This window comes from Ochlerotatus camptorhynchus, unplaced genomic scaffold (assembly GCF_037179485.1).
Source record: "Ochlerotatus camptorhynchus isolate MF236.1 unplaced genomic scaffold, CSIRO-AGI_Acam_v1.1 ptg000067l, whole genome shotgun sequence".
NCBI classification, from domain to species: domain Eukaryota; kingdom Metazoa; phylum Arthropoda; class Insecta; order Diptera; family Culicidae; genus Ochlerotatus; species Ochlerotatus camptorhynchus.
Window position 1 is genome coordinate 2,040,440 of NW_027040557.1, and position 25,782 is coordinate 2,066,221.

General features: G+C 36.7%; 2 protein-coding genes across 8 annotated transcripts in view; both read left to right on the forward strand.

Annotated features, from left to right (window-relative positions):
- LOC135697200 (uncharacterized) overlaps window positions 1-10,571 on the forward strand; it is a 71,662-nt gene extending 61,091 nt beyond the window's left edge. For both annotated transcript variants that reach the window (XM_065216832.1, XM_065216833.1), the window contains exon 3: window positions 10,547-10,571. In XM_065216832.1, the coding sequence (XP_065072904.1) occupies window positions 10,547-10,556 (10 nt within the window). In that variant the 3' untranslated portion in view covers window positions 10,557-10,571. The remainder of the gene's footprint in view (window positions 1-10,546) is intronic.
- Window positions 10,572-10,743: 172 nt separating this feature from the next.
- Window positions 10,744-25,782, forward strand: part of rdgA (retinal degeneration A) — a 381,463-nt gene continuing 366,424 nt past the window's right edge. For all 6 annotated transcript variants that reach the window (XM_065216762.1, XM_065216765.1, XM_065216766.1 and 3 more), the window contains exon 1: window positions 10,744-12,498. The gene's annotated coding sequence lies outside the window, so the exon portion shown is untranslated. The remainder of the gene's footprint in view (window positions 12,499-25,782) is intronic.

Sequence of the window (25,782 nt, forward strand, 5' to 3'; positions counted from 1 at the left end):
GATCCATTTACCCACAGAAGAACGGAATTAGCACCACCAGCCCCCGCTCGTTAGTCGCCGGTAATCTCTTCATCCAATTACAATCAGCGTTCCGTATGACTCCGGTGGAACTGGCAAGTGTGGGGCTATGACCATCTCATTAAATGTGTTTGGTCAACTAGATCTGCCAACAATACTCACATGAGACATGCCTTCCTTTACTGTTCAATCCAATTAGCTTCGCCGAAGCAAAGGCAGGCCCAATGTTGTCGTTGTCGTCGTCCAACCTTCAAGACAATTTGTAGAAGAAGGTTCCTACAAACTTGCCGCCACCCCAAAAAAAAAACGAGGTCTATTTCACGTGACTATTGTTGATGCTATAGTGTTGATTTTCACCTCCGCAGAAATGGCTACATTTTGTAGGCTTCCAGGGATCTCAACACGACGTGTTTTACTGAGACAAAATTTTGCACGTTTTCACTTTCTCGGAGGTGGAAGTTTTGCAGTGGGGCTTCCTTGTTATCGACTGGCCTATGAAGATTTTGGCGCTCACACCTATTAGTGGTTCCCGGAATTGATGTAGTGTTGACGACAAAGACGCGGAGAAACGCTCAAGGAAAAGGTTGATATAATCCACAAATGGCCGTTGTCGTTGCTGATTTGCTTTGTAGAACCAGCCATGATAGCGGTCATTTGTGGATTCTATCAATCTTGTCCTTTGGGGGCAATTCTGCGTTTCGTAGAAGGTTCAGAGCGAGAAATTTCAAATTAAGGAGCGCTTGAACCTATGGCAACTTGTCGGTCTGATAGTATTCAATTTTTAAAGTCTAAAGAAATCGGCTTCAAATTTCGATTTAAAGGAGCTTTTTTTTGAAAAAATGCCATCACGTTAGCAGATAGATTTCCATCAAATCGATGTAGACTTACAAATTCCAAATTTCCGCTGTACTCAATCAAACTAGAAGCCGCAATCGAACGGTACTAATTGGCCTCCATTTCTCTCTCTCTCTTTCCCGTAGATTGCTTAATTTAGCCCGTCTCGGCTATCATGTCCAATTTGAGGAGGGTGTCATTGATAATGAAAAACCTCCCACGAACCAACCACCACCACCGGTAAAACCCAAAAAGTGAGTCCTTGCTAGTACGCTAAAATCGCTTTTCGCTTGTACCTTGCCACTACTACATATGTAGAACATATTGCGCTAGTGTAGCATGTTGTGTTGAATAATATTGCTTTCCCTCTGCCCTCTTCACATCATCGATAGATCAGGATTTCAATCGGCCGAAAAACAAGGAACGCATTTCCGGGAATCGCATATCCGTTTCCACTCAGATCAACCACCGCCAGCACCACCCGACCAGAAGAGCATTGTCAAGTGTTTCGCTTTCCACGTGAACGATCGGCTGATTGCGAGCGCATGGTGGGGATGATTGAGTCTCAGCTTTTCTTTTTTTCTTCACATCTGAGTGCGAGTGTTGGTGGTGGGTGGTGGTGGTCGTGGCAGCGTTTGTGGCTTTATGGCCTGTCACTTTTAACGGGTTTGTTTGTCACTCGGGAATGTTCCTAGGACTTGTGTTCTTATTACCGAACGGCGATGGTGTTTCCGATATCGAAGTGGAGTTTTATTAGTTCCGAGGAATGCTTGATGATCGAAGAGGAGGTGGTGCTATGTTATACCGCTTGCTATGAGTGGTGCTTTTTGTTTGATTGCGTGATTGGAAATTGACATGTGGAAAATCTAATTTTATCTTGTCAGAAGATTATACAAAACGCTTAAAAAGAAAACAGGTAAGGACAAATCAAATTGATCTTGAAAACATTGAATCAGAAACAGCAACCATGCAAAGCAAGAATAAAGTTGAAAATTAAAAAAAAACTCAGTTGAAAACTTAAGATAATAATAAAACGTGAATATGGAAATGCATAATTCATAAAGGAATAAAATTTAAAAACAAAACAGAATAACATATTTCAAGCTGACAATAGAACGGCTTGGATTTATCTGCTCATGATATAGTACTATTTAAATTTGCAAATATGATCGCCCATTTTAATAATCTTTGTCTGCGCTTTTTCTTGAAAGTTTTTGAGAAATTTATTATATCGTCATGATGATGATGATGATGATAGTGGTTTAACACATATTGTAGCAAGGAAACTAAGTCCGACAGCAGTGGGCTCTCTTCTCTGTTTGTCTTGATCAAGCTTAATAACCTTTGATTGCCCTCAACATGTCGCTGTATGAAGGGCCAAAAACGGATTGGGTATATCGATAGGCAAAGTCGCCTATACGCATCTACGGAACAAGAGAATCTCCTTCCAGCAACTTGATCAGCCAATTGGTCAAAAAGACAAGCCCTCAAAACAGAAAGATGCTCTAATGAGTGGAGAGAAGAGCCCGCCCTTTATCCACGAAATGTTATCAACAGGGAGTTGGCATTCCCACTCTCCCCGTCCAAATCGCTTCAATCGGGTGCCCTGTTGGATCGACCCTTCCCTTTTATATATGTATTTCAATGTATATACGAGTTGATTGTTATGATTATTGTCAATAATACTTACATTTCGATGAAGATCGTGCCACTTATTTTACCTTTTTTGTGATACTCATCATCACAGAATCCATTCTTGAATCGTTGACCAGGTCCATCAACAATACACTCGTTCCGAGAAGGGGCTCATGGTCATCTTCTTCTTCTTCAGGTTTGCTCACCACCCGGAATGAAGGATCGGTGCGGTTAGTGATATCAAACAGCAGTGTTACATGCAAATGAAAAAGAGATACGACCAGGATTAGTTCTTTAAAGTAATAGTTTCATCTGAACACCTAACTAACCATATCTCAGCGGCATTGTCTCACTCTGAACCTACATTTAAAATTATTTTTTGGTTGTATGGTTACTCACATGAAATGTTGTGCAAGTACCACAAGTTCAGCAACGCCCAACTATGGACAACTCAATGTTTATACCATTCATTTACTCTTTGAATTAGCGTACACCAACATGATAATCTTCTAAGAAACACCTAAGAATGTATAGAGATAAAGCTGAAAAATACAGTATTAGCTGATGGTACTTTATAAACATCAAAATGTCCAATATTGGACCCTGCCAGCACGGTAATGTGGGCCGTTAGAATGGTTCATCGGTTGCGAAGTGAAGTGCTTCTCAAATTGAAGCGATACATTTCTCAATTTTTCAACGTTATCCTAACGTAAACTTAATATTATCACCCATATGCCCGTCCACGCCACCCATATGCCCATCCACCACACAAAATCAAATAAAAATGTTTTTGTATGACAAACATGTGAAAATTAGAAAAAGAAAATGATGATGATGGTCCCACCTCTTACCCCTACAAAGGTTTGAGCTGGACGAGTTATCTTTAAGATAATTAAATATAAACATTTTAACCAGGTTTGCAAACAAAATCGAGCTGGTTACAATTACAGATATAAATGTCCTGTTAAATATGTTAAAGGCATCAACCAAAAACATTCAAAGGTGTAACTAGTTATCAAAAGTCCAAGTATAGTCCTCGACAATACTTCCATTTACACGTGACCTGGGATTTACACGTTTAAGCTTCCGCAGTGCCAGGACTATATCCAAGGAAATGACTTCCAGCCAATCCTTTACTAATTCAAGGCTTTTGCCACAATTTCCACGTATTAGTCATTTATACCTGTATTCCGCGCGCGAGGCTCAAACCATTGTAGACTACTCAAAGCTATTTTTACTATTACTAAAACAAAATCAAAAAACTAAAAATCCATCATCACCATCGAGGCAAACAATGTAGTTTTTTGTATATGCTACACAAATTACTAAAATGTCTTGATGACAGTCTCCATACAAAATAATCCGTTAGTGATAACTTTGTCAAGATACATGATTTATCCATTCATAAAAATTTAACTGCTCAATAAACAGCTTTTACATGTGAAATGCAGCGTCTCTTGAATTCTGTAAGTGTAGTTGCACGCTTGATGTGTCTAGGCATCGAATTGAAAACATTTATACCTTTGAAAAATAATGAATTTTGTGAAGCATTATTCAAAAGATGTGGTGTTCTTACTTCATCCGCGTTTCTAGTGTTATATCTATGAAAATCACTTCCTCTTTCAATCCGATCACACAAATATCGAGGCAGCAAACCGTTAGCTACTTTAAAAATGAACACCATAGTCAAAAACACAATTCTTTGCTTCACTGACAGCCATTGCAAAGCGTCCAGCATAAAAGTTGAGGAAGTGAATCTATTACATCTTAAAATCAAACGCATTACTTTATTCTGCAAACGCTGTAATCTCGATATTTGTGTTTCATTGGCCAAAAATAAAATGGAAGGGCAAAAGTCTAGATGAGGGGAGATGATTGATTTGTATAACTGTATTTTACTACCAATAGTTAAATCGTTTTTCAAGCGACAGAGGATTCCATACTTCTTGGCAATTTTCTTGATGACATTGTCAATATGAGAATTGAACTTGAGTTTGTCATCAATAATCACGCCAAGATATTTAATTTCCTGAACGCGATCAAGTGTCTCATCATCAATAACGACAGAGACATCATCATCTACACGATTCCGCGAAATTACCATGAATTTAGTTTTACTTATATTCAATTTCAATTGTTTATACTTCAACCATCTACTTAGAGAACGCAAATCTTCATTCAAGCGTGAAACGGCTTCTTCTAAATCTTTAGCTGCAATGAATAACACAGTATCGTCAGCAAAAAGATTAATATCACAAAACCGTAAAACTCGTCGCATGTCATTAATATACATAATAAATAAAAGGGGCCCTAATACACTTCCCTGAGGCACTCCAAGGTCATTGTTAACGGGACAAGATACAAAATCATTAAAAACAGTCCTTTGTGTTCTGTCAGATAAATAGCTTTCAAACCATTTGTATGCAGAACCCGAAATTCCAAAGCGCTTGATTGTTCTCAACAATAAGGGCCTAGAAATTGTCTCAAATGCGCGTTTTAGATCCAAAAACACAGCAACAATCGTATCTTTATGCTCCAAATTTTCTTTCCATTTAGCTAACACTAAGTTTAACGCGGTTTCACAAGAATGGCCTTCCCGGTATCCCGATTGTTCCGGTATCAACAAACAGTTACTATTTAAATATTCTAACAGCTGGCCTTTTACAACAAGTTCTAAAATTTTCTCTAATGTGTGCAACATGTTGATGGGACGAAACTCTTCGGCTTTAATCGTCCCAGCAACTTTTTGTATAGGAACAACTAAAGATTCTTTCCAAATATGCGGCACGTGCCCAGATTGCAATGATTGATTAATAAGGTCCCGCAGAGTGTGTCGAATGACATGAAAGCAATCTTGAATAACTCTAGCATTAACATTATCTACTCCAGCCGTTTTTCCTAATGAAAAGCAAATATTTTTAAGTTCATCTAATGTAATTGGGTGAAAACCATTAAATCTACAATTACTATTAATCGGCTGTTTTATTTCGTCCGGTTCATTGATCAGTTCAATAGATTGATTGATCAGTGAAACGCTCTCGACGAAATAGTTATTAAACTTAGAAGCAATTACTGGTTCTGACTGTTCTAATATGCCATCAAAAGTTATGGTCCGCGATTTACAATTACTAGGCTTCATCAAAGATTTCAAAATTTTCCATAACTCTTTGCTGTTGTTTTGATGCTGATCAATTTTCCTCTGAATATATTCACATCGAGTTTTCTTGATTGATTGTGAATATTTATTACGCGCGACCGTGTACCTATTCCAATGATTATCACTATTAGATCTACAAAACTTTTTGTACCATTTGTCCCTCTTACGTTTAAGACGCAAAAGATCCAAATTGTACCAGCTGTTCGAGTTTTTCAAAGAAACAAACTTTTGTTCAACTAATTTATTGGTACAAGTTTTCAAAACGTTAGTAAGAACAGCTGCATCTTCATCTAAAGTTCCGGTAACTAATTGAAAATCCACGCTTCTCTCAACAAGATTCGAAACAGCTTGCTTCGAATATTTCCTCCAGCACTTCAATTTTACAAAATTATCGTTATCGTTAACACTGTCTAAAACATTAATTACTAAAGTTTCATGATCGGTTATTTTCAAATCAGCTTGAGTAACTGAACTGACAGAATCAAAATTAGAATAAACATGGTCAATCAAAGTTCTACTGTGCCGGGAAATACGCGTACATTCACTTACTAATTGTTTTAAATTAAAGAAATCAGCTAATTGCTTCAGATGGTTCGAATTGCTAGTATCATGCCAATTAATGTTAAAATCACCCGCAAGTAAATGTCCAGACGTAACCGAGAATATGGGTGTATATCTTCACTGTAACAACTACGGGTAATCATCGAAAGTACTTGCATTTTACTCAGGCACTTTTGAGCAAACTGCAATCACTCTCTCATACTCAAAATGTGCCACGACCAAATTGGCACAACGACGCCCTATACGCTCTCTGACCAAAGCGCAGGGATGAAATTTATTATATCGTCATATGCCAAAACACTAAACGAAATGAAAGTAAAATATGCAAGCACAAAGTTACAGTTGTGACAAAATATAGCATTTTCCAAGGTTTAAATAGTAGGGGAGATTTAAGGCGTGTTCAAGATACTTTAAGGGTGGGTCCAAGCTTTGACCTCGAAACCCTCTGAAACTACCCCTCAACTTCTTCTAAAATTTGACTGACTCGAACAGGACTTTCTCTGTACATAGCCTGTAGATCCTCTGAATATGAACGGATAATTATTTTGACTAGCTACTGAGAATTTCAGAGCACCGTGATTTTTCTGAGTGTGCTCTAGTCAGAGGTGGTAACGAGACATTCTTACAAAACAAAATATCGCTTAGTTGAAGATGCTAATTTCAAATAACAGACTGGTGGTAATTTTTTATACGATAGATGAGGAGATGAAAGTATAGAGTTGATAGTTCCGTTAGAGTATGGCAGTATGAAAATTATATATAGAGAGTAGAAAGCGAGCAAGGACAACTTTTTAGGAAGATACAAATCGGTTTGATCATCTCTCTTTACCAAACTCCCCCGTTGGAGAGGGATGGTGAGGGGTATTCCCCCCGCCACCACTGGCAAAAATAGATGATCGCCGACTCGCTCATGTACCGCTCATCAGTTTCGTATTCCTTGTATTAGTTCAAGATATTGGAAATTTTCAACGTGTGACGAGGCTCGGTAGCTTAGTGGAATATTTATTTTATGTTTGTAATAACCTTATGAAAGATTAGAAATCTTCCATTCACAACAATTTTAGGGACTTTACTGAAGGAAATGCCGAGAATTTCAGTGAAACTTCATGAACGAACTGCGGGAAGAGGCGACCCCATACTTTACCTCGCACGCCATCCATACCTCTCACGCCAAAGTCACGAGTTCAAATCTCACCCCCGGACAAGTCACGAATGACCCAAGAGCGTTTAATTAACAACAATATTTTTATTGTAAAAAAAACTGCCGGAACATAAAGGTAAAATCCTGAAAATATGGGAAACTTATAGGAAGCATTAAGAACCTCAAAGTGCTTCTATTAGTTTCTGAAAAACTGCAGGAATTTTTAAGATGTTCTTAGAATTTCAGGGAACTTCACCGGTGTCAAGAGATCTTCAGAAATAATTGAAACTTGAGGAAAATTGCAGAAACTTCAGCGAAGATCTTTGGGGAATTTTAGAGATCTTAAGGGCAGTTCCCCTAACTTTAATGCAGACTTTTGAAGCAGTTTAAAGATCTATATGCGTGACTTAAGACACATTGAGGATAGTTCTATGATGTGCTGAAAATTAAAACGAGAACCCTTAAGATGTTCCGAGAATTTTAAGGAAGTACAGAAACCTTCAGAGAATTTATGAGAAATATTTCAGGAACTTCACAGAAGTCCAGAGAATTTCAGGGAAGCTTAAAGGTGTTTAGGAGGATTCTATTTATTTCAGAGCAGAACCGAGATTTTCGATAGAATTTAGAGCTTCCGGGAAGCTTCGAGAACATCAAGACAGATCAGAGAATCAATGCGCAGTTCAAATGAATTTAAAGAAATTTTAGAAACCTTAAAGAAGTTTCGAGAAGCTCAGGGAAATTTTCGCAAATTTCAGCAGTTCTTCAAGGACGATCAGATTACTTCCGAAAAATCCCATTAATTTAAAGAAATTTGCAGCGACTTTCAAGAAGTAGAACTATGGGATATTCCGAAAATTCTATGATTGATCTGAAAGCTTAAGAAGTGCCAAGGAATTATTAATATAGCAGCCATTACATAAAAAAATGATTTAATCACAATATTCATGCGTTTTGTGGGCGATATGAACTCCGATGAATAAGATTTGAATCAACAAACTAAACACTATTAAAGCTCCCGAACTTGTGAGAAACGTAAAAAACATGGCCAAAATAGGTGCGTTTTCCCTATATCAGAACATTTTCTGGAACATTAAACAAATTTAGAGAACTTCACTGCCGTTATACGCATAACTGTCCCATGTTCTATGCAATCTGTATGCACCGTGGGACTCTTATGCGTATAACGGCAGTTCAGGTAAGTATAGAAAACTTCAAGGATGTTCAGGAAAAAAAAAGTGATTTGAGGCAAACTTATACTTAACTTATAAAAGTTAAGAAAAGTTGTGGAAACTTCAAGGCAATTCAATTAATTTCAGTAAAATTTCGGTTCCTTATAAAACATACTGAGAAATTCAGGGAAGTATAGAGAACTTTAAATAAGTTCAGACATCTTTTGGGCACTTTTAATAATATCAGGAAAGCCTGTACTATTGAAGAACTTATGAACTAGTGTCGATAATTTAAGGGCAGTTCCATGAACTTCAGAAAAATCTTGGGAGCTTCAGCGAAAATCATAGAACTATATTATTTAATTTCGTTTTGATTCCAAGAAAATTGCGGAACACTGATATTTCAGAAAAAACTACGAAAACTTCACAAAAGTGCAGAGATCTTTAGAAACATTTCGAGAACTCCATAGAAGTCTATGAAACAAATGGAAATATCCAAAAACTTCAGGATATTTCAAGAACTTTAGCAAAAACGGTAGTATTTCAGATTAGTAAGCTCCAAAATATACGAGGAATATTGGGGGGAGTTCAGTTCCATTAGTTTCAAAAAATTTGCGGGAAATTTTAAGAATTTCCCAGATATTCAGTGCACTTCACAAACATGCTTAAACTTGTTTAAGATAGTTCAATTAAATTCAGGGCAGTACAACAACTTTCATGAAAACCCGAGGAAGAACCGATAACTAACCAACTAACATATGAATATTTTAATGAGGTACCTTTTTTGTATATTATTCAGTTTTCGAACCGTTTCATTGGAGAGTTATTGGATTGGTATTAGAAGACCTTTTAAATAATAAATTATAAAGAGAGAGAGAGGGAGAGAAAGTTTAGTATTCTTTTTCCTTGATTTGTTTTCCGTGCTACCGACGCTAGGGAGGCAGCTCCCACACCTGGATCCTACCTATCGACCCATCAACTCATGAATCGGGGGCCAACGGCAAGGTTTAGTAATTTTCATTTAATTCCACTACCTTATTTATGTAGTGGAATTGAATGGAAATTAATAACCCTTCTCTCTCTTTCTTTATACAGGTATTCCACTAAGGTTGGAGGCGAACCAGCCTAAGGCTGAAAGCCTCCTAAATAAAGCTAAATAATAATAATAATATTCCACTAAGCGTCTGTTATTCGTCAGTTATTATAATAACTAAATCATTTATTAGTTCGTTATTCATAAAGCATTTTTGAGGTATTATTTTTGGTATTTTACATCTTATGTAAGTCTCGTCAATATCATATATAGTTGGTATTAATAAGTTATTTTCTCCAGCTCGGAAACTGCAAAAACTTTAGTTTTGAAAACTTCAGGTAATAACAGAGAACCTCAGAGCACTTCAGTTATTATTAGAGAAATTACATAAATTTGAAAGCAGTATCGAGAACATAAGCGGATTGTCAAAATTTTAGAGAAGATCCATGATCGCTGGGAAAATTTTAGAAACTTCAGGAAATTCGAAAAAGTTCAGGAAAGTTTTAAAATTTGATGAGAATTATTGTGAGCATCAGTCTAGTTTCTCAAACTTCAAAAGAACTTCAAGGCAGTTTCATTCATTTCAGGAATTTTTTTGGAAATTTTTAAGTAGACCTCAGAATAGTCATTCCATATTCAACGAAGATTTCTCTTGACAATTAACTTTGAATTCTCATCTATATTCGTTTTGTGTTCTCCCGAAACTCTCATGGAATTATCCCCTTGGAACGCTTCTCTAAATTCTATAAGTCACTATGAGGTAACATTTTTCTTCAAAATGATTAATAAAATCACTAATTTTGACAGCATTGATCGTGTGGTCGGTGCTTCTCAAAACGAATGAATTGAACGTCAAATGCGTGTACGATGATTGAGAATGAAAATTTACGTCTATTTGTCTGTCACTACTGTTGAGTATTTCGCACGAGTAAAACGAAATTATTGTCGTAAATTAATACAAATCAACTAATTGTTGTCTTTTTTTTAATCCTTTCCAGGAATGAGTAAGTATACTTCAGGTAAAAACTTCCTTCGTGGAAAACTTGGATCATGATTGCTCATCATCAACGTGGAACGTCGCCGGAGAAGCCCTTCGCAGAACACGATCATATTTCGTAAAACAAAAACAAAACAGGTAAGTGATTCTACGCCTTTCTTCGGAGCTATTCCTGAAAAATTCTTTCAAAAGTTCTCCTTTCTATTTAATTCAGGAAATCACCATCGCATCAAGTCCGGTTGGCAGCAGCGATCTCAGGGAGCAATCCAAACTTTTCCGCAAAATCCACAACCGATTAAGCCCACTTTGTTTCTTCGATCAAAAGAATGACTGGCTTCCGCTTGCACTTGATGCATCTGGTTGAGAGTGAGTACCCTCCCGTGTCAGCGGTTGGAGGGCGCATGAGCAGTGAGCGGATCATACTCGACTTGATTCGCACAGCTGATCGGAAGTTACCACAGTCGCTAATAATGTTTTGTTTTCGTTCCGTCGAGTCTGATCCGATCCGGTGTGATTGTGGAACTCAGACCGTTTCATGTGGGGTTCTTCCAATGAGCAACCATCGTCGCCGTCGTCAGTTCGCATGCAACCGTCGTCCGAAGCGGAAGGTTTTCGGAACTACCGGAACTCGCGCGTCTTTGTATGTGCTATTTGAATTAAAAAAAAAAAGTTTAAAGAGAGCATTTTTGAAAAATTGCTAATTCGCGGTCGAATTACACAAAGTAATTTTTTGGTTTTCGGAGAAAAAGTGTGTAGAGACATTCCCAAGTGTGTCGCAGCCGCAAGGCTCTCTACAGAGGGACGACGACGAACGATGATGGAACAACAATGATGAAGAAGTTCAACCCAACAGTGAGGAAGTGTATTTTTGTGTTGTTTTTCTGGCCATCATCGTTGGAAGAGGGTAGAAAGTGAAGAAAGGATCATTTACATAGGCCCCGGTGAGCGAGTGTGGGTGGGTGTGTATGCGAGCGGCCTCCCATTGCTCCCCCCTCCGAAAGGGTGGTGACAAGGAGGACGATGAAGGATGAGAAGGGGAAACGTGTACATGGGCAATTTTTCGATACCTCTCAGCATGGTTCGGGAAGTGTAGTATTATAGTAGATGATCGATAGAAGTTAGGAAGTACTGCTGGGAGCTGTGCAGGGTGTTAGATGCAGAACTTTGAGGCGGAACTGGTCGCCGTTAGTTGTTGTGTTGCTAAGGGGACGTACGAATATTGAAATCCCTTCAATCTTAATAATTCAATTGGACAGCAGCGAGTCAAGGATCTGGTGGTTTATTATTTATTCGGGAACAACGTGGTGCGAGAGCTGTGTGGCGATTTGCCAATCGCATAATGAGTCCGTTTCTGGGCACCGTCATCGGTGCGGGGCATTGTCCGCAGGAGTTGGTCAAGAAGATGAGGAGGACCCCCCATTAATACCATCATCATCATCATCATTGACGCGCGCTTGTTGTTCGGAGCAATAATGGACGATAGTAGCGCCGGGGACGTGGCAGTAGTGGCGCTCGTCGGTTTGTGCAGAAATTGACCACAACAACTTCGAAAGACAGAGAGAGAGAGCGCGCGCGGTACGGAACGGGGTTTTTCGATGTGAGTGCTAAAAATAGAACAACGAGAAAAGCGGCGTTTTGGCTGACAATAAGAGCCGAGCGAACCGAGTGGATTTTCGTTATGACGTATGTACACAACATATGATTGCAATCAGATATATAGGACGATCTAGGGATGTGACTGGAACCTGTCCGCCAACAGGGAAGAAGTGCGAGTGAGTGGAACCACTTGTTGTTGTGTTTGATTATGACGATGATGGTTGTGGCACTGGTAGTGGTGGTGGTGGGTTAGGATTGCTCCCTGAGTCTTTTGTCGACCCGGACTGGTGCTTGTGGGGGAGAACTCGAGGTGAATACCAGCAGCCAGCGTCAGGATCTTCAATGCACCTTTAATGCGTAAGTGAAAAAAAATACTTTTTATTCTAAATTTAGTTGCGAAGGAAAGCTGATATTAAGAACTAAAATTACCCCGCCGCCGTCATCGGTAGGCGATGAAATGATGGAGTATCCTTTGTTATTTTTGTCTCTGTCTGTGGGTATCGAACGAACGCACCAATTAAAATTCCGTACCGTTGTTCAGTAATTGTCTCCAGAGAGGGATATTGAGGAATGGATTGACGCAACCATATGTGTGTCCTGGTAGCTCAGGAACACGTGCCAAGATTTAATGGATGTATGATGTGAAATTCGGTGTCTGGTGTGTTGGTTTTGGGAGGCGTTGAGTCATGTCGGTTTGGAGGTATTGATTTATGGTGCCAGGGCACAGAAGTTTGATGTTAAAAGACCTAAGGTTGATGACATACTGAGAGCGTTGCGGTACGTGAATCGTAAATTCGAATGTCAAATAAAGTTTTCCTTGTATTACACACTTTACGAGACTAATCATCACAGTTTTTTTTTTATGTGACGGAATGCTTTCATCTCCTCATCTATAATATAAAAAATGACCATTATTTGAAATTAGCATCTTTACCTATGCTTTTCAATGTTTTTCTTGACGAAGTAAAAAACTCGTAATTTGTTCAAATTATTTTTAGAAAATGTTTGGAGAGCTTGCAAATAATGTTTAAAGGGCTTTTTGCATGTCCAATGGATTTCCAACGACAGCAGTACGAATGACATACCACATCTATGAGGAAAGTTATGATGACACTCTGAAAATGTTAAGAGAATTAGTCTCGTGAATAGTTAATCGATTTTCATGTACCTACCTGTAAGCATTCCATGCGGATTTAATTTGTTTTAGTATATCTTTCTCAAACTTGCAGTGGATACTGGGCACCTGAAATGTTTCGGATGTTTGTATTTGTGCAATTTTCCTGGTCCTCACAGTTTTTGGTTTTCCTGTTCCTCACAGTTAGATGGGTGATTTGAAATAGATAGGATCTATTAAAATATTAGAAATCTACTGCAGATTGAAGGTATCAAATCGGTGCATAAATAATCGACATACACTGGCCCCACAATTATGGATCACTTCCATTTCATTAGCATGTTGGACTGACTGATCCATAATTGTGGAGTCAGTGTACAACCATTTCCGTGAAATATGTTCAGAAAACTGACCAGTATGCAGGGTGGTCAGCGAGCCGGGAAAACTGGAAAAACCGGAAAATAATCGGATTTTAAAGCAACATGAAAAACCTGGAAATTCAGCAGGAAAACCGGAAAAAAAATCATTAAACATTAGGGGCTGTTCATTAACTACATATACAGTTTTTTTTTATTATTTTAGACCCCCCCCCCCCCCCGCGTAGACTATCGTCCATACATTTTTTTTAAATTTTGTATGGACCGTGGATAATTGCCAACCCCTTGGTTAACTTTGCAATCTCTATAGTTTGTCGATGCTCAATGTTCTACTTTTTGAATAGGGGAAATTGCCTAAGGATCTAATATTGGGCCCATCGCTAAAAATCTGCTGTTTATCAATTTTATCTAGATGAACGCGTCATTGGGACGGTACTGATGGATATTTTTGGTCCCTATTGAAAATTTAGTCGATTGCTGAATTTATGTATGGGCCCAAATTAGGGGCATTTAGGCCGACATTACCCTATTTTTGTTAATATTAGAACCATGAAAATGTTGTATCTCCCAGATTCTATAAAATTTCTCCATATCTGGGCCTATTCTTGCCTGAGATTTGTTTAAAGTTTGAGTCACTTCATACTATCGTTCTATCTCAATATTATACTTTTCAGAAATGTCTAGGTCCATAATCCTGAACAGTTTTCATAGATGTCTCTGTATCTTGATTTTTTCTTAATCTTGGATCTTCATAACTGATCTTAACAAATTCATAATGTCCGATGTAATCTTGAAAAATTAGTAATGTTTGATTCAACTAAATTATTTCTACTGAGCTACTACAGAACTACTTTGGATTTCTGCTCAGAATCGTCATACAATTTTTCTTTTAACGTTAACAGAAAATTCCCTTCAGAAAATTCTCATTGGAAATCCCTTGAAACTCTCCTAAGAATATTCTTGGAATCTTTTTCGGAAACCTTTGAAGCTATCCTGAGAACTCGATTACTTTTGAAATGATGCATACTGTCCTGTCCGTGTTGACGTAGACTACGTCCTACGAACAGGTACTGGAGATAAATCAATAATCTAAAATTGTGACCGTCACGAAAAGGTGTTATGCTTTGAACGCTTATAACTTTGTCGTTGATAGATGAAAATAAAATCCAAATTTACCAACCGCTAGGAAATAACTCTACAAATCTGCTAAAATAAATGCTTTTCCAATTTTCCATAGATTTTTTTTTTGAAAAATGTACAAATAAAAAGTAATAATTTTATCACTGTCTTCATGAAAAAATAAATACGTTTTCCCTAACCCAGTCATCATAATCGAGTACCACTTAGATGCGTATCGTTCTACTTGAACCTGTAAAGCTATAAAACAGAGCCAATAGGTAGAATTGTTCCCTCTCTCTCCCTCTCTACCGTCGTACAGGAAAACTTCCTCGCAGCGGACGGGCGTGATAAGTTATATCACCTTGACAACCAGCGGTTGCTGTTACTGTTTTTTTCAGAAAAAAAAATTATTTTGGGCCCATGAAAAATTTTATTCTGGACCAGACGAGATTTTTTTTTGGTAACAAAGAAATTTAAACAAGATTTTACACACCAATGTGTATCAGAGAAAATTAAAGGGAGTTTTAGAAAGAACTTTTAAGGATTTTAAACTTTAACGTCAAGTCACTTGTGTGAGTTCAGATTTAGAGTAGAATTTTTAAGTAACTCTGTGGAAAAATACAAGTCGATTGTGAAGAGGATCCCACAGTTCGTGAAAAATACCAAGGGGATCGAAGTTTAAGAGTACAATTCCAAAGAAATTCGTTGAATAATTTTAAGGGAATTCCAAGGGCAGCACGAAACGAATTTCTAGACAATTTTCAGGAAATATCTAAGCAAAATTAAAAAAAAAATCTAAGGTAAATTTCAAACAGGATTCAAGTGAATTTTAAAAAGAATTATGGAAGGAAGCTTTGAAGAAAATCTAATATTATAATATATTAATATTCATATCTGATTGTAATTTAGGAACCAAATTTAATAGACGCATTTTTATGAGGTCCTGAATTTGGCCAAGTTTTACAGAGTATGAAATCCAAAATATGAACATAGGAACGACATAAGTAACCTAACTGTATTTTTAATCAATATCTGGAAAAACGGACGAGAAGTTCATTAACAGCTTAACGTCAACCATGCGGTCGTGTCTTGTACACAACTCCGCAAGCGTTCAATAGAAGCTTCTTAAATGTTCCCTAAAAATATGAACGGGCCAATAAAAAATTGAAATGTGCGAATAAAATTAATGGAATGTTCAATAGAAATCACCGAAGTTGGCGCAACTCCTCAATGCTTGTAGAGTAAATCCATAACAATTAAGCTGACAACACAATGCATTGCAATGGTTTGTCAAAATGGCAAATGTTTAGCAAATTGTGATAAATATATTTGACCGAGGTGTAATGACCAAATATTGATAAGGCAATTATTTGGTTTGTATTTGTCATTCCATTTATTTGCCAATTTGTCAAATGGTGTGATCTTTCAGTTTTTTGGCACCAACACCTAAATATAAATCAAATTAAGGTATTCTTGTATAAAAAAGCGTTGATTAGGCGTCAGTTATTGTAATAACTAAATTATTCGGAGATGAACCATATCGATAATAAAAAACAAGTATTTATTATTTTGGTATTTGTAGATTATTTGTGAGGTATTATTTTTGGTATTTCTAGACTAATATTTGAAAGGGGCGGAAGAGCCAACATATAAACAAACCACATTTTGCCACATATAAAGAGAACAGTTCACAAACTACTCAAAAGTAAAAGAAAACATAATTTCAAATAATCAAAAACGTTTCCATGGCGCATTTCCATTTTTGCACTGTGCAGAATCCTTGCACTGAAAGTATGAATTATATTGTTTTAATATGGTAAACATACTTATCCTGTAGTATCTAATCACGTCTGCCTAGTTTGAAATGCATTCGTTGTATATTTCACGATAAAAAAAAATACCAAGCCTATCTGGGCGTAATTCCACTCTCACAAAATAATTGACAGAAGAGCCTAGGCGAAACCACAAACAAAGCAATACCGAGGGTGTATTTCCACGGCGTATCACCAGTGTTGGCAGTTCAAAGGGTGGTAGATCCGAGGGGTAACAACATGCAAGAGCTTATCAGGGCATACGATGTTTTATTCTCAATTTCAAGGACAAAAAAAAAACACTTTTTTTTTAAGTTTTTAGTGATACATGATGTTATATTAAACTAGGGGAAATGGCTCTAATGTTGGCCTATGAATCTAAGATTGAGCCCATCGCTAACAATCTGCTATTTATAAATTTTATCTAGATTAACTCGATGGATATTTTTGGTCGCTATTGAAAAATTAATCGATTGCTTAATTTATTTATGGGCCCAAATTAGGGACACTTAGGCCGGCATTACATCCATTTACCCTACATTGTACAAACTAGTCCTTGGCTGAAAATCAATTTAATAAATAAAAAAAAATTAATTTAAAAATTAACAAAAAAAAGTTTTATTTTTGTTTATTAATTTATGAATTTATTTGATTGGGAATTTATATTTTATTTTTTTTATTAATTACTTTGTTAATTAATCCATGGGTTAATTAATTATTTTATTTACTTATTTAATAATTAATTTATTATTTAACCAATCTATAAATTTATTAAATTAATAATTTATTAATTTATTAACTGTTAAATTGATTTTGTTTCCAACGTATTTATTTAATAATTAAAAAAAAAGTTTCATTACTATATTTCTTACATATTTTTTTTTATTAAGGTTTTATTTATTTACGTACTTACTTATTATTTTTAAATTATTATTTGTATAGTTTATGAATTAAATTATTCATTTATTTCTCTTTTTATTTATTTATTTAATTATTTATTTATTTATTTATTATTTTTAATTTTATTTACTCAACGTTTGGCCAAAACTCAAAACTTAAGTTAAAAAAAGATAGAAATTATTATTTAGTCTTTTAATTAAAAAAAAAGTAATTCTAATTATTTATGATTTTTTTTTTTGTTTATTAATATATCAATTTATTAGATTATTAATGTATTTTTTTATGTTGTCAATTTATTTATTTTTTAATGAACTAATTTGTTAATTTATTAATGTTAATCTTAATCGATTCATTAATTTATCAATGAATTTATGAATTCATAAATTTGTAATTAATTGCATAATCAATTTCTTTATTTATTAAATATATAATTAATAGATTTGTCAATCTATTTATTTATTAATTTTATAGTGAAATAATTCAATAAAATATCAATTTGTTAATTGAAATGTTGATTGATGCATAAATGTATTAATTTAATAATTAAAAAACATTTATTAATATTATTTTTTTTTTTTTTTTTTATTTATTTGTATTTTTTTTGTATTTGTTTATTTTTTATTTAGTACTAGAATAGTTTAGGATTAATAAATTGGTTATTATATATATTTATTTTTTAATGTATTTTTATATTTTTTAATTAATTATTTATCTTCTTTTACTCATTTATTAATTTATTTTGTTTATTTAATTATTTTATTTTTATTTTTTTTTATTGATTTATTTATTTATTTATTTATTATATCTTTTGTTGACTTATTGAAAATTTATTTATTGAATAACTTATTTTGTTTATTTATTTATTTATTTATTTATTTACTTATTTATTTATTTATTTATTTATTTATTCAATTACATATTGGCACATATCACACACAAGCAGCCCACGTAGGACTTTCGTGTCTTTATTCCTACAGAAGTGTTTTTTTTTTGGAGTGCGTCGAAAGTACATTCCCTATTTACCGTTCTAATTAAATCTTAAACGTGGTTTTCTCCGAGCCGTGAACAGAATGGATGTGTTTGGTGCGTCACATCATATGAATCCATTACTTCTGTAAATATGATTCAGAACTGATTCTGAAGGAGCTGATCCGAGATCCGCAATGTTACTCTCGAAGAAACCTGAGATGATCATTACTTAATTGTTGGATGAAAGTTTTTCTCCAGAAAATTTGTTGCAGTACCGATTCCGGTGGGCCCGAAGTGAACTCATGATCGTTCTATGATCTCCAAACCTGATATGGTTCTATTACCTCTAATCTAATCTGGAATGAGGCCTGAGATTAGCAAAATTCGCTTTCTTCACACAAATTAAATTGAACTAAAGCAAATCAGCAATTAAGTGTTAAATCTATGGCTCAATAAATAAACTCGGTCAACTGTAAACAATGTAATGCATCAACAAATGTCTTGACAAATAGCTGTTCAAATATCCCCTCCCCTTGGCTAGTTTTTGAACCTTGCTTTTGGTGGGCGGGCTTAATTTCATGCTTTATAGTGGAGTGTTTTAGACGGTAGGTTTATGGTCGGCGTTGCTGGCTCATGCCGCTATAGAATGGCGCCATTGGCAGGCAATGGGGATTACTAAGCTTCTCCTCTCTAATTAACCACTACATGAGAAAACCAAAGATCTAGTCCACTAGTGATAGTATCACACTTGTTACTCCTTTGTTTGAGAGCCGCGTCGTAGTACGCTTACGTATAGGCACTGACGTTGGGTGCGATACTACCCAAGTAACCCCCAAGCCCGCTAACTACCCGATAAGCGCCCTTTTTAGACAACCTAATAACATTAAGTAGATTAACAAAAGCGTTAGGATGCGGGGGGTCCGCTTAGGGATGCAACTAGCCTTTAAAGCAACTGGCAACTAGCTTTTTCATATATTGTCTGTTTATTTTGATGGTTGCTTTAAAATATCAATTTGGTATATATGTGAAAGGATGAATCAGTGGGAGATGAATTTTCGGTTTCTTTACAATTTACAGTACAAATCTAGAACTATGTGTCATTTCCTCAAAACCCCCCAATAACCGACCTCTTCAATCCCTTCCTTTTCCCATGGCGTTCAAGTGGTCCGCATAGACTATTCAGCCATTACCCTTCCTTTATCCTCGGCTTTGGATTGACTTGCGCTCCCAATGCCCCACCAAACGCTGCAAAATGAAAAAGAAATTAAACGTATGGCTTTCACCGAGTCGTGAACAGAATGGATGTGTTTGATGCGTCACATCATATGAATCTATTACTTCTGTAAATATGGTTCAGAACTGATTCTGAAGGAGCTGAAATGAGCATTACTTGCTTGTCAGATGAAAGTTTTTCTCCAGAAAATCTGTTATAGAACCGATTCCGGTGGGCCCGACATGGACTCATGATCGTTCTATGATCTCCAAACATGATATGGTTCAAATGACCTCCAATGAGACCTGAGATGAACAAAATTCGGTTTCTTGACACAAATCAAATTGAACCAAATAAAATCAGCAATTAAGTGTCAAATCTATGACCCAATAAATAAACTCGGTCAACTGTAAACAATGTAATGCATCAACAAATGTCTTGACAAATAGCTGGTCAAATATCCACTTTGTAGTGTTCCCAAATGTAACGACCCCCAGTGTAATGGCTTCCAAAAAAACATTTCAAACTCAAAGTAAGAACATAAGCTTATTATTGGTTGATTTAAAGTGTAGAAAGCTGATTAACACCAGGCTGAATATATAGTGTATTAGTAGTGCATAAAGCGAATTGTATCCCCATAATTCAACCTCAATAAGTAAGCTGAACTAAAGACTGAACAAGACTTATTTAAGTTTAACACTACTCCACGAATCAGCAATGCGCTACAAATATGTTGGTTGATAGCCTGATAGAAGAATATTAATCTATTGCACAGTATTGTTAAATGTCGTCAGTGCCATGCGTTGCATTTCCGGCATTTCAGTTCTTCTAAATACACTACCTACCTTCATAATCCCAAGCAGCACCAGCAGTAGATACAAGGAAGACGAGCTTTTTGGGAGAATCTTCTGGTAGAAGTGGACTGCGATGACGTATTCTTGTGTTTTGACTTGTTTTTATACACTCACTGCACTGCATTTTCAGACCACATTCCAAAAATAAAATCCAATTATGGCACCGAAAAAAAAACACCATCAAAATAAATCACGCACTTGCACATGGATTTCTTAGGAATGTTTTACTGTCACCATTTGTTGTTTACAATGTTGCATTGCTGTTGCTATTATTCAACTTAAATTCGACGTGCTTCAAGTCCAGTAGTTATTGTTGACGCCTAGGTATAAACCAGCGGCTGCCGTTTCAAATATAAATATTTAAATCTATTTTTTCAGCATCAAGGAAAAGCAGTCCCATAATAGTTACAATATATGAAACGGTCTTCCATGATTTTTTTTTAATTAATACTAGAAAGCTGAACAAAGGTTGAAACAGATTGTTGTTTAATTCTTTAAAAAGCTTAAAATTGATATCACTATTAAGCTTCCAGCACGATTTAGATGATTTAAAAGCTGAACAAATGTTAACGTGGTCTATGTACAACAATTATTCAAACTAAGGCTGAATTAAAATCACTAAAAGAACACTTGTTACGTATCAAATTGTTACATGGGTTAGGCAAACAAATATGACAAATAGGATTATTTGGCAAATCCTAACGAGTCAACTATTTAACGTTTGGGGAAATGGTATGATTTCACGTGTGGGACTACTTAAACTTATCTGGTTTTATGAGTCAATTCTACTACGGAACTTGTAACTCAGTAGAACAGTCAACTCTAAAAGACTAACTCCACTAGAGTTTCCATACAAAACTCTACAGGACTAGTCGGTTTCGAGCCTTTTAAAAGTATCATTATTTCCATCCAAAATAGAATTCCTTTTCCACAGCCTTTGGCTGTTAAAACACCATGACCAAAAAATAAAAACACCAAAAAAAAGCTTTTCATTCCCATGAAACAAAGAAAGCATGGTGCTTCGTTCCTGCCTTGTTTCCGTTGTTGTGGCACAGCTTTTTTTTTGCGAGGGACCGTGGCGGTTGGCAGTAAACATCACAAAGGTATTACTCCGTATGACAGGTGATGGGCTCGTCTTGTATTGTTTTTGTCAGTTTTGGCCCGAATATTTCAGGTCGCAAAAAAAAAGCAAGCAGTACAAAAACCTCTGTGGTTTATTGTACTGCAAAAAGATGTAAACGTTTCTCTATGGGTAGTTTAAAGACCTCAGTCTGAAGACTCTGAGATGGAGCTCTATCACTCCCGCGAGAGGGCAATTAAGGCAAAATTATTGCGCCCACCCGTACAAAACTGAGTGGACTTGTTGCGTGATGGCCACCCATTTAGAGGGGGCCAATTTTCCCCTGAAGGCTACATTTCCACACCTAAAGAGCACTCGTGATATATTCGAGGAGTATGTAGCTCTAAATCACCGCAGCCATTAGCTACATCCATTAACGATATTAAGTAGTTTTCCATATTGTCTTCGGTTGAAGTGAAAACCTTGGAAGCATTGAAAGAAAAAATGTCAATTTGCAGTGTGTACACGTGCCGATAAGAAACCCGTTTCTTTGCATGGAAAGATAAACTTCCCTTCAGACTCTCGAATAAGCAAACGATTGACCTTTTTCACTACCACCTTCGATCCGATCCCATGCCAACCCGACACGTAGCAAAGAGACCGTCGTCGTCGTCGGACCTCGGTGTCGTCACCAATTTTCAATCAGAAAACTCAAACATCAACTTGAACAGCGGACTTGGTTCAAGATGATGAACGCACGACCTGCTGCTCCCTGAGTCGTAGAAGGAAAAGTTTGTCCTCATCCCCGGTGGCGAACACGCCATCATCGTTGTGCTCCATAACTCCGGAAACGCGCGCACTCTATCTCTCTACCGTCGGTGTTTCCGGTACAAAAGTTCTCCAACAAAGGAATCGAAGAATCACAAAACAAGCGCACGGAACTTTGCCTCGGTGAATGCTAATATTTTGCTTAAAATTCGGCTCCAAACATTATGCAACGAGGGCGACGAAATTGACGATATTGGTGTTTGACTTTCGCCAAATGACTTCTGGCCCGAATATTGTTAACCTTTTATGAACCATTTGGGGTAGGGTGATTTATTTTTTATTTTTCGAAAATAATAATCGAGTATGAAAGCTGAACAATAACGACAAATGATTATGTCAAACGTATGATACCATTGGATGATGATAGCACAAATGGTCATGACTATTTTCGCTACCTGTAAATATTAATCTTTAAAAAAAAGCTCGGTAAAATTGAGCTACCATTGCCTGTATCATCCTTGCGATAATTGGTATGGTTCACCTTATTTTCCCATGTTGTACTTGTAAAAACAAGGTTCATCAAATTAATTAAATTAAAGTTTAACTTTTGCCTGCTTGTCTTTCCCCTCGTGATTCGTAGAATTTAGCCAGGATCCGGTGGCAAGGAAAGGAGGAAGGTGAAACAAGGGCCGCTCCTTTTAGTGATGACGCTTACTGCCGCTACCAGGAAGGTTTTAGGTTGACGCAAATATAAAACAAGGAAAAAGGGTGCCGACGGTCGAACCAAGGATGGGATCGTATGAAAAATTAATCGATTATAGATTTTGTGACGCAGCCATCGTCCCGGATGAGTTGCAGAATTGGAGTTTTCCGAAGGCACTTTGGAGAAGGTTAAAGCTGTTTCATAAATTATATGATGTCAAGGAAACTCATGCTTGAAATCTGATTTTTGTTTCATTCAATGATCTGGATTCGATCAACATCGGTTTAAAATTTTCGATTTTCAACCATCAATGTTTTAATTTTAAACTAGAGAGTGGTTGGACTCTGTATCTTATCACCTTAATGTCCATGAATGAGAAGAATTTCCAATGTTATTGTCACTTTAACACTCTTGGGTCATTCGTGACTTGTCCAGGGGGGGGTGAGATTTGAACTCGTGACTTTGGCGTGAGAGGTAAGGATGTTAACCACTACGCCGGGGTTGCTCCCTATTGGGTATTTAACATTCTCGTCAATTGCTTTACCTATTATTGTCATGGAGGTAAACAAAGTCCTCGAGCACTCATTTTTGGCCGCACGATGCCTTGGAAGATTATGTAGCGGTATGCAAGAAATACTACGATAATATTAAAAAATTGAGAAAGGCGTCATTTTCTCCTTTTTGCTCCTTGGTTTGTTTTCCGTCGATCTTGTTTTCCGTGCTGAGCTCCAATGCTACCGACGCTAGGGAGGCAGCTCTCACATCTGGACCCTACCTATCAACCCATCAACTCATGGACCAAGGACAAACGGCTTTACCTTCCCTTCCAAAGGGAATTTGAATTATTATACTAGATATTTGCAGAAACACATAAATCGTCTACATGTAGCAGATATCGCGGGTTCCCAACACGTCTCTGATAGGGATATATGATTGTATTCCTTGGGCATCGGGGGTATTCAAAAGTCGCTCTCTGGCGGCGTCATTATCCGTAAATTGCAAAACTGCGTGATCGATATCATCGTAACCGTTTCCACACCGACAGCTGTTGCTGTCCACGAGGTTTATTCTATTGAGATGAGCATCTAGCGAGTAGTGGTTGGACATAAGTAAGTCCAAGCCTTTAAGCCACGCTCTCGAAAAAACATTAGGAATAATTGAATGTAAATGTAATGTCCAAGATTTCCAGTGTCCCAATCGATTTGCTAACTCGAAAGGGTGGGTACTCTGAATGGTAAAATGCATCGTGTGAAATTTGCCTGTCCTACAATTCGCCTTGGACGCTCAACCTTTGCGAGTGAGTCCGCCTTCTCATTATCTAGGATTGAGCCATGTGAGGGGACCCATACAAAGGTAATCATTTATGATCTGTCGACCAGCACACTCATCTGCCCCCGTTACCTTTGAAAGGAAATAATATGCGTTTTACCTGGTTTCATCGACCGAACAGCCTCAATCGAACTGAGACTATCCAAGAAGTTGAAGTAATGGTATGCCAGCTCAGCAACAAAATGTATCAAGGTTCCTGAAATTTGCGAAAGGCACTAGAGTTTTCATTGCTTTACAGCTTTACAATCAAAGATCTTAAAAAAATCTCTTAAAGTTTCGTATTCCATGTACAAGATCAAGATATTAAAAATTTTCTAAGTACCAGAATTAATGAAAAAAAAAAAAATTATTCCAAGTAATTAACTTTATAAAAGATTACAGATATTCATTGCAGTCCCTTTAACGTCACAACAATTGTAGGAACTTTGGAGAAGTTCTGAGGAATGCAAGGAAGAAAGGACATGCTGAGAATTTCAGTGAAGCTTTTGTTTATGGGAAGTTAGTACCCCGTAACGTGGGTAGATCACCTTTTCGTGGAACGTTACGGGATGTAAGATCTACCACCGATTCCTAGTCCTGTAACGGCAAACTAAGGGAACAGGATTTTTCAGTACTCACTTAGTCCTTGTTGATTTGTATGCCTTGTTGATAGTGATAAGACTTGGATTTGTCCACTGAGGATGATCTTGAAACAAGGAAAAAATGAGTTAGTCTTCATCTATGTGATTCCTAATCTTCTATTCGTTGTTCCCTAGTTTGAAGTGGTTAAGACTAGGGTTCTGATGCATCGTCGTTTTCGGTGTCATTCCTTAATTTTTTTTGTCAGAAAATCCAATTTTGAATGACAAAGGGGCGCGCCTTTGGAGGGCGTTCCAACACTCCAAAGGGTACAAATAGCTGAACCTTTCAATTGAGTCAGATCCTTGCGATAAATCCAAGAATGGCAACTGTAAAAAAACGAATACTCCATCATTTCTCAATAGTGATGGAGTAATACGACATGCACTAAACTATGGACACGGGATATACTACAATAGATCAAATTACTGATCATAGTGGTTGTTAGGTCCTGAACAGAGGAAAAAATGGGAAGTTAACACGCTGAAAATATGGGGAAATTACTGGAAGCTTTAAGAACCTCAAAGCGGTTCTTTTAGCATCCGTAAATATTCAGGAACTTTTTTCTAAGAATTTCTAAGCACCTCAGAAAAGCTAGATCTAGAGATCTTTGGGGAATTTCAGAACTTAAGAGCAGTTCCCGTAACTTTAGTCCAGACTTTTGGAGCAGTTTAAAGATCTATAATCGCTAATTAAGAAAAAATCAGGATAGTTCCATCATGTGCTGAAAAAAGAATCGAGAACCCTTAAGATGTTCCGAGAATTTCAGGGAAGTACAGAGACCTTCAGAGCATTTATAAAAACTT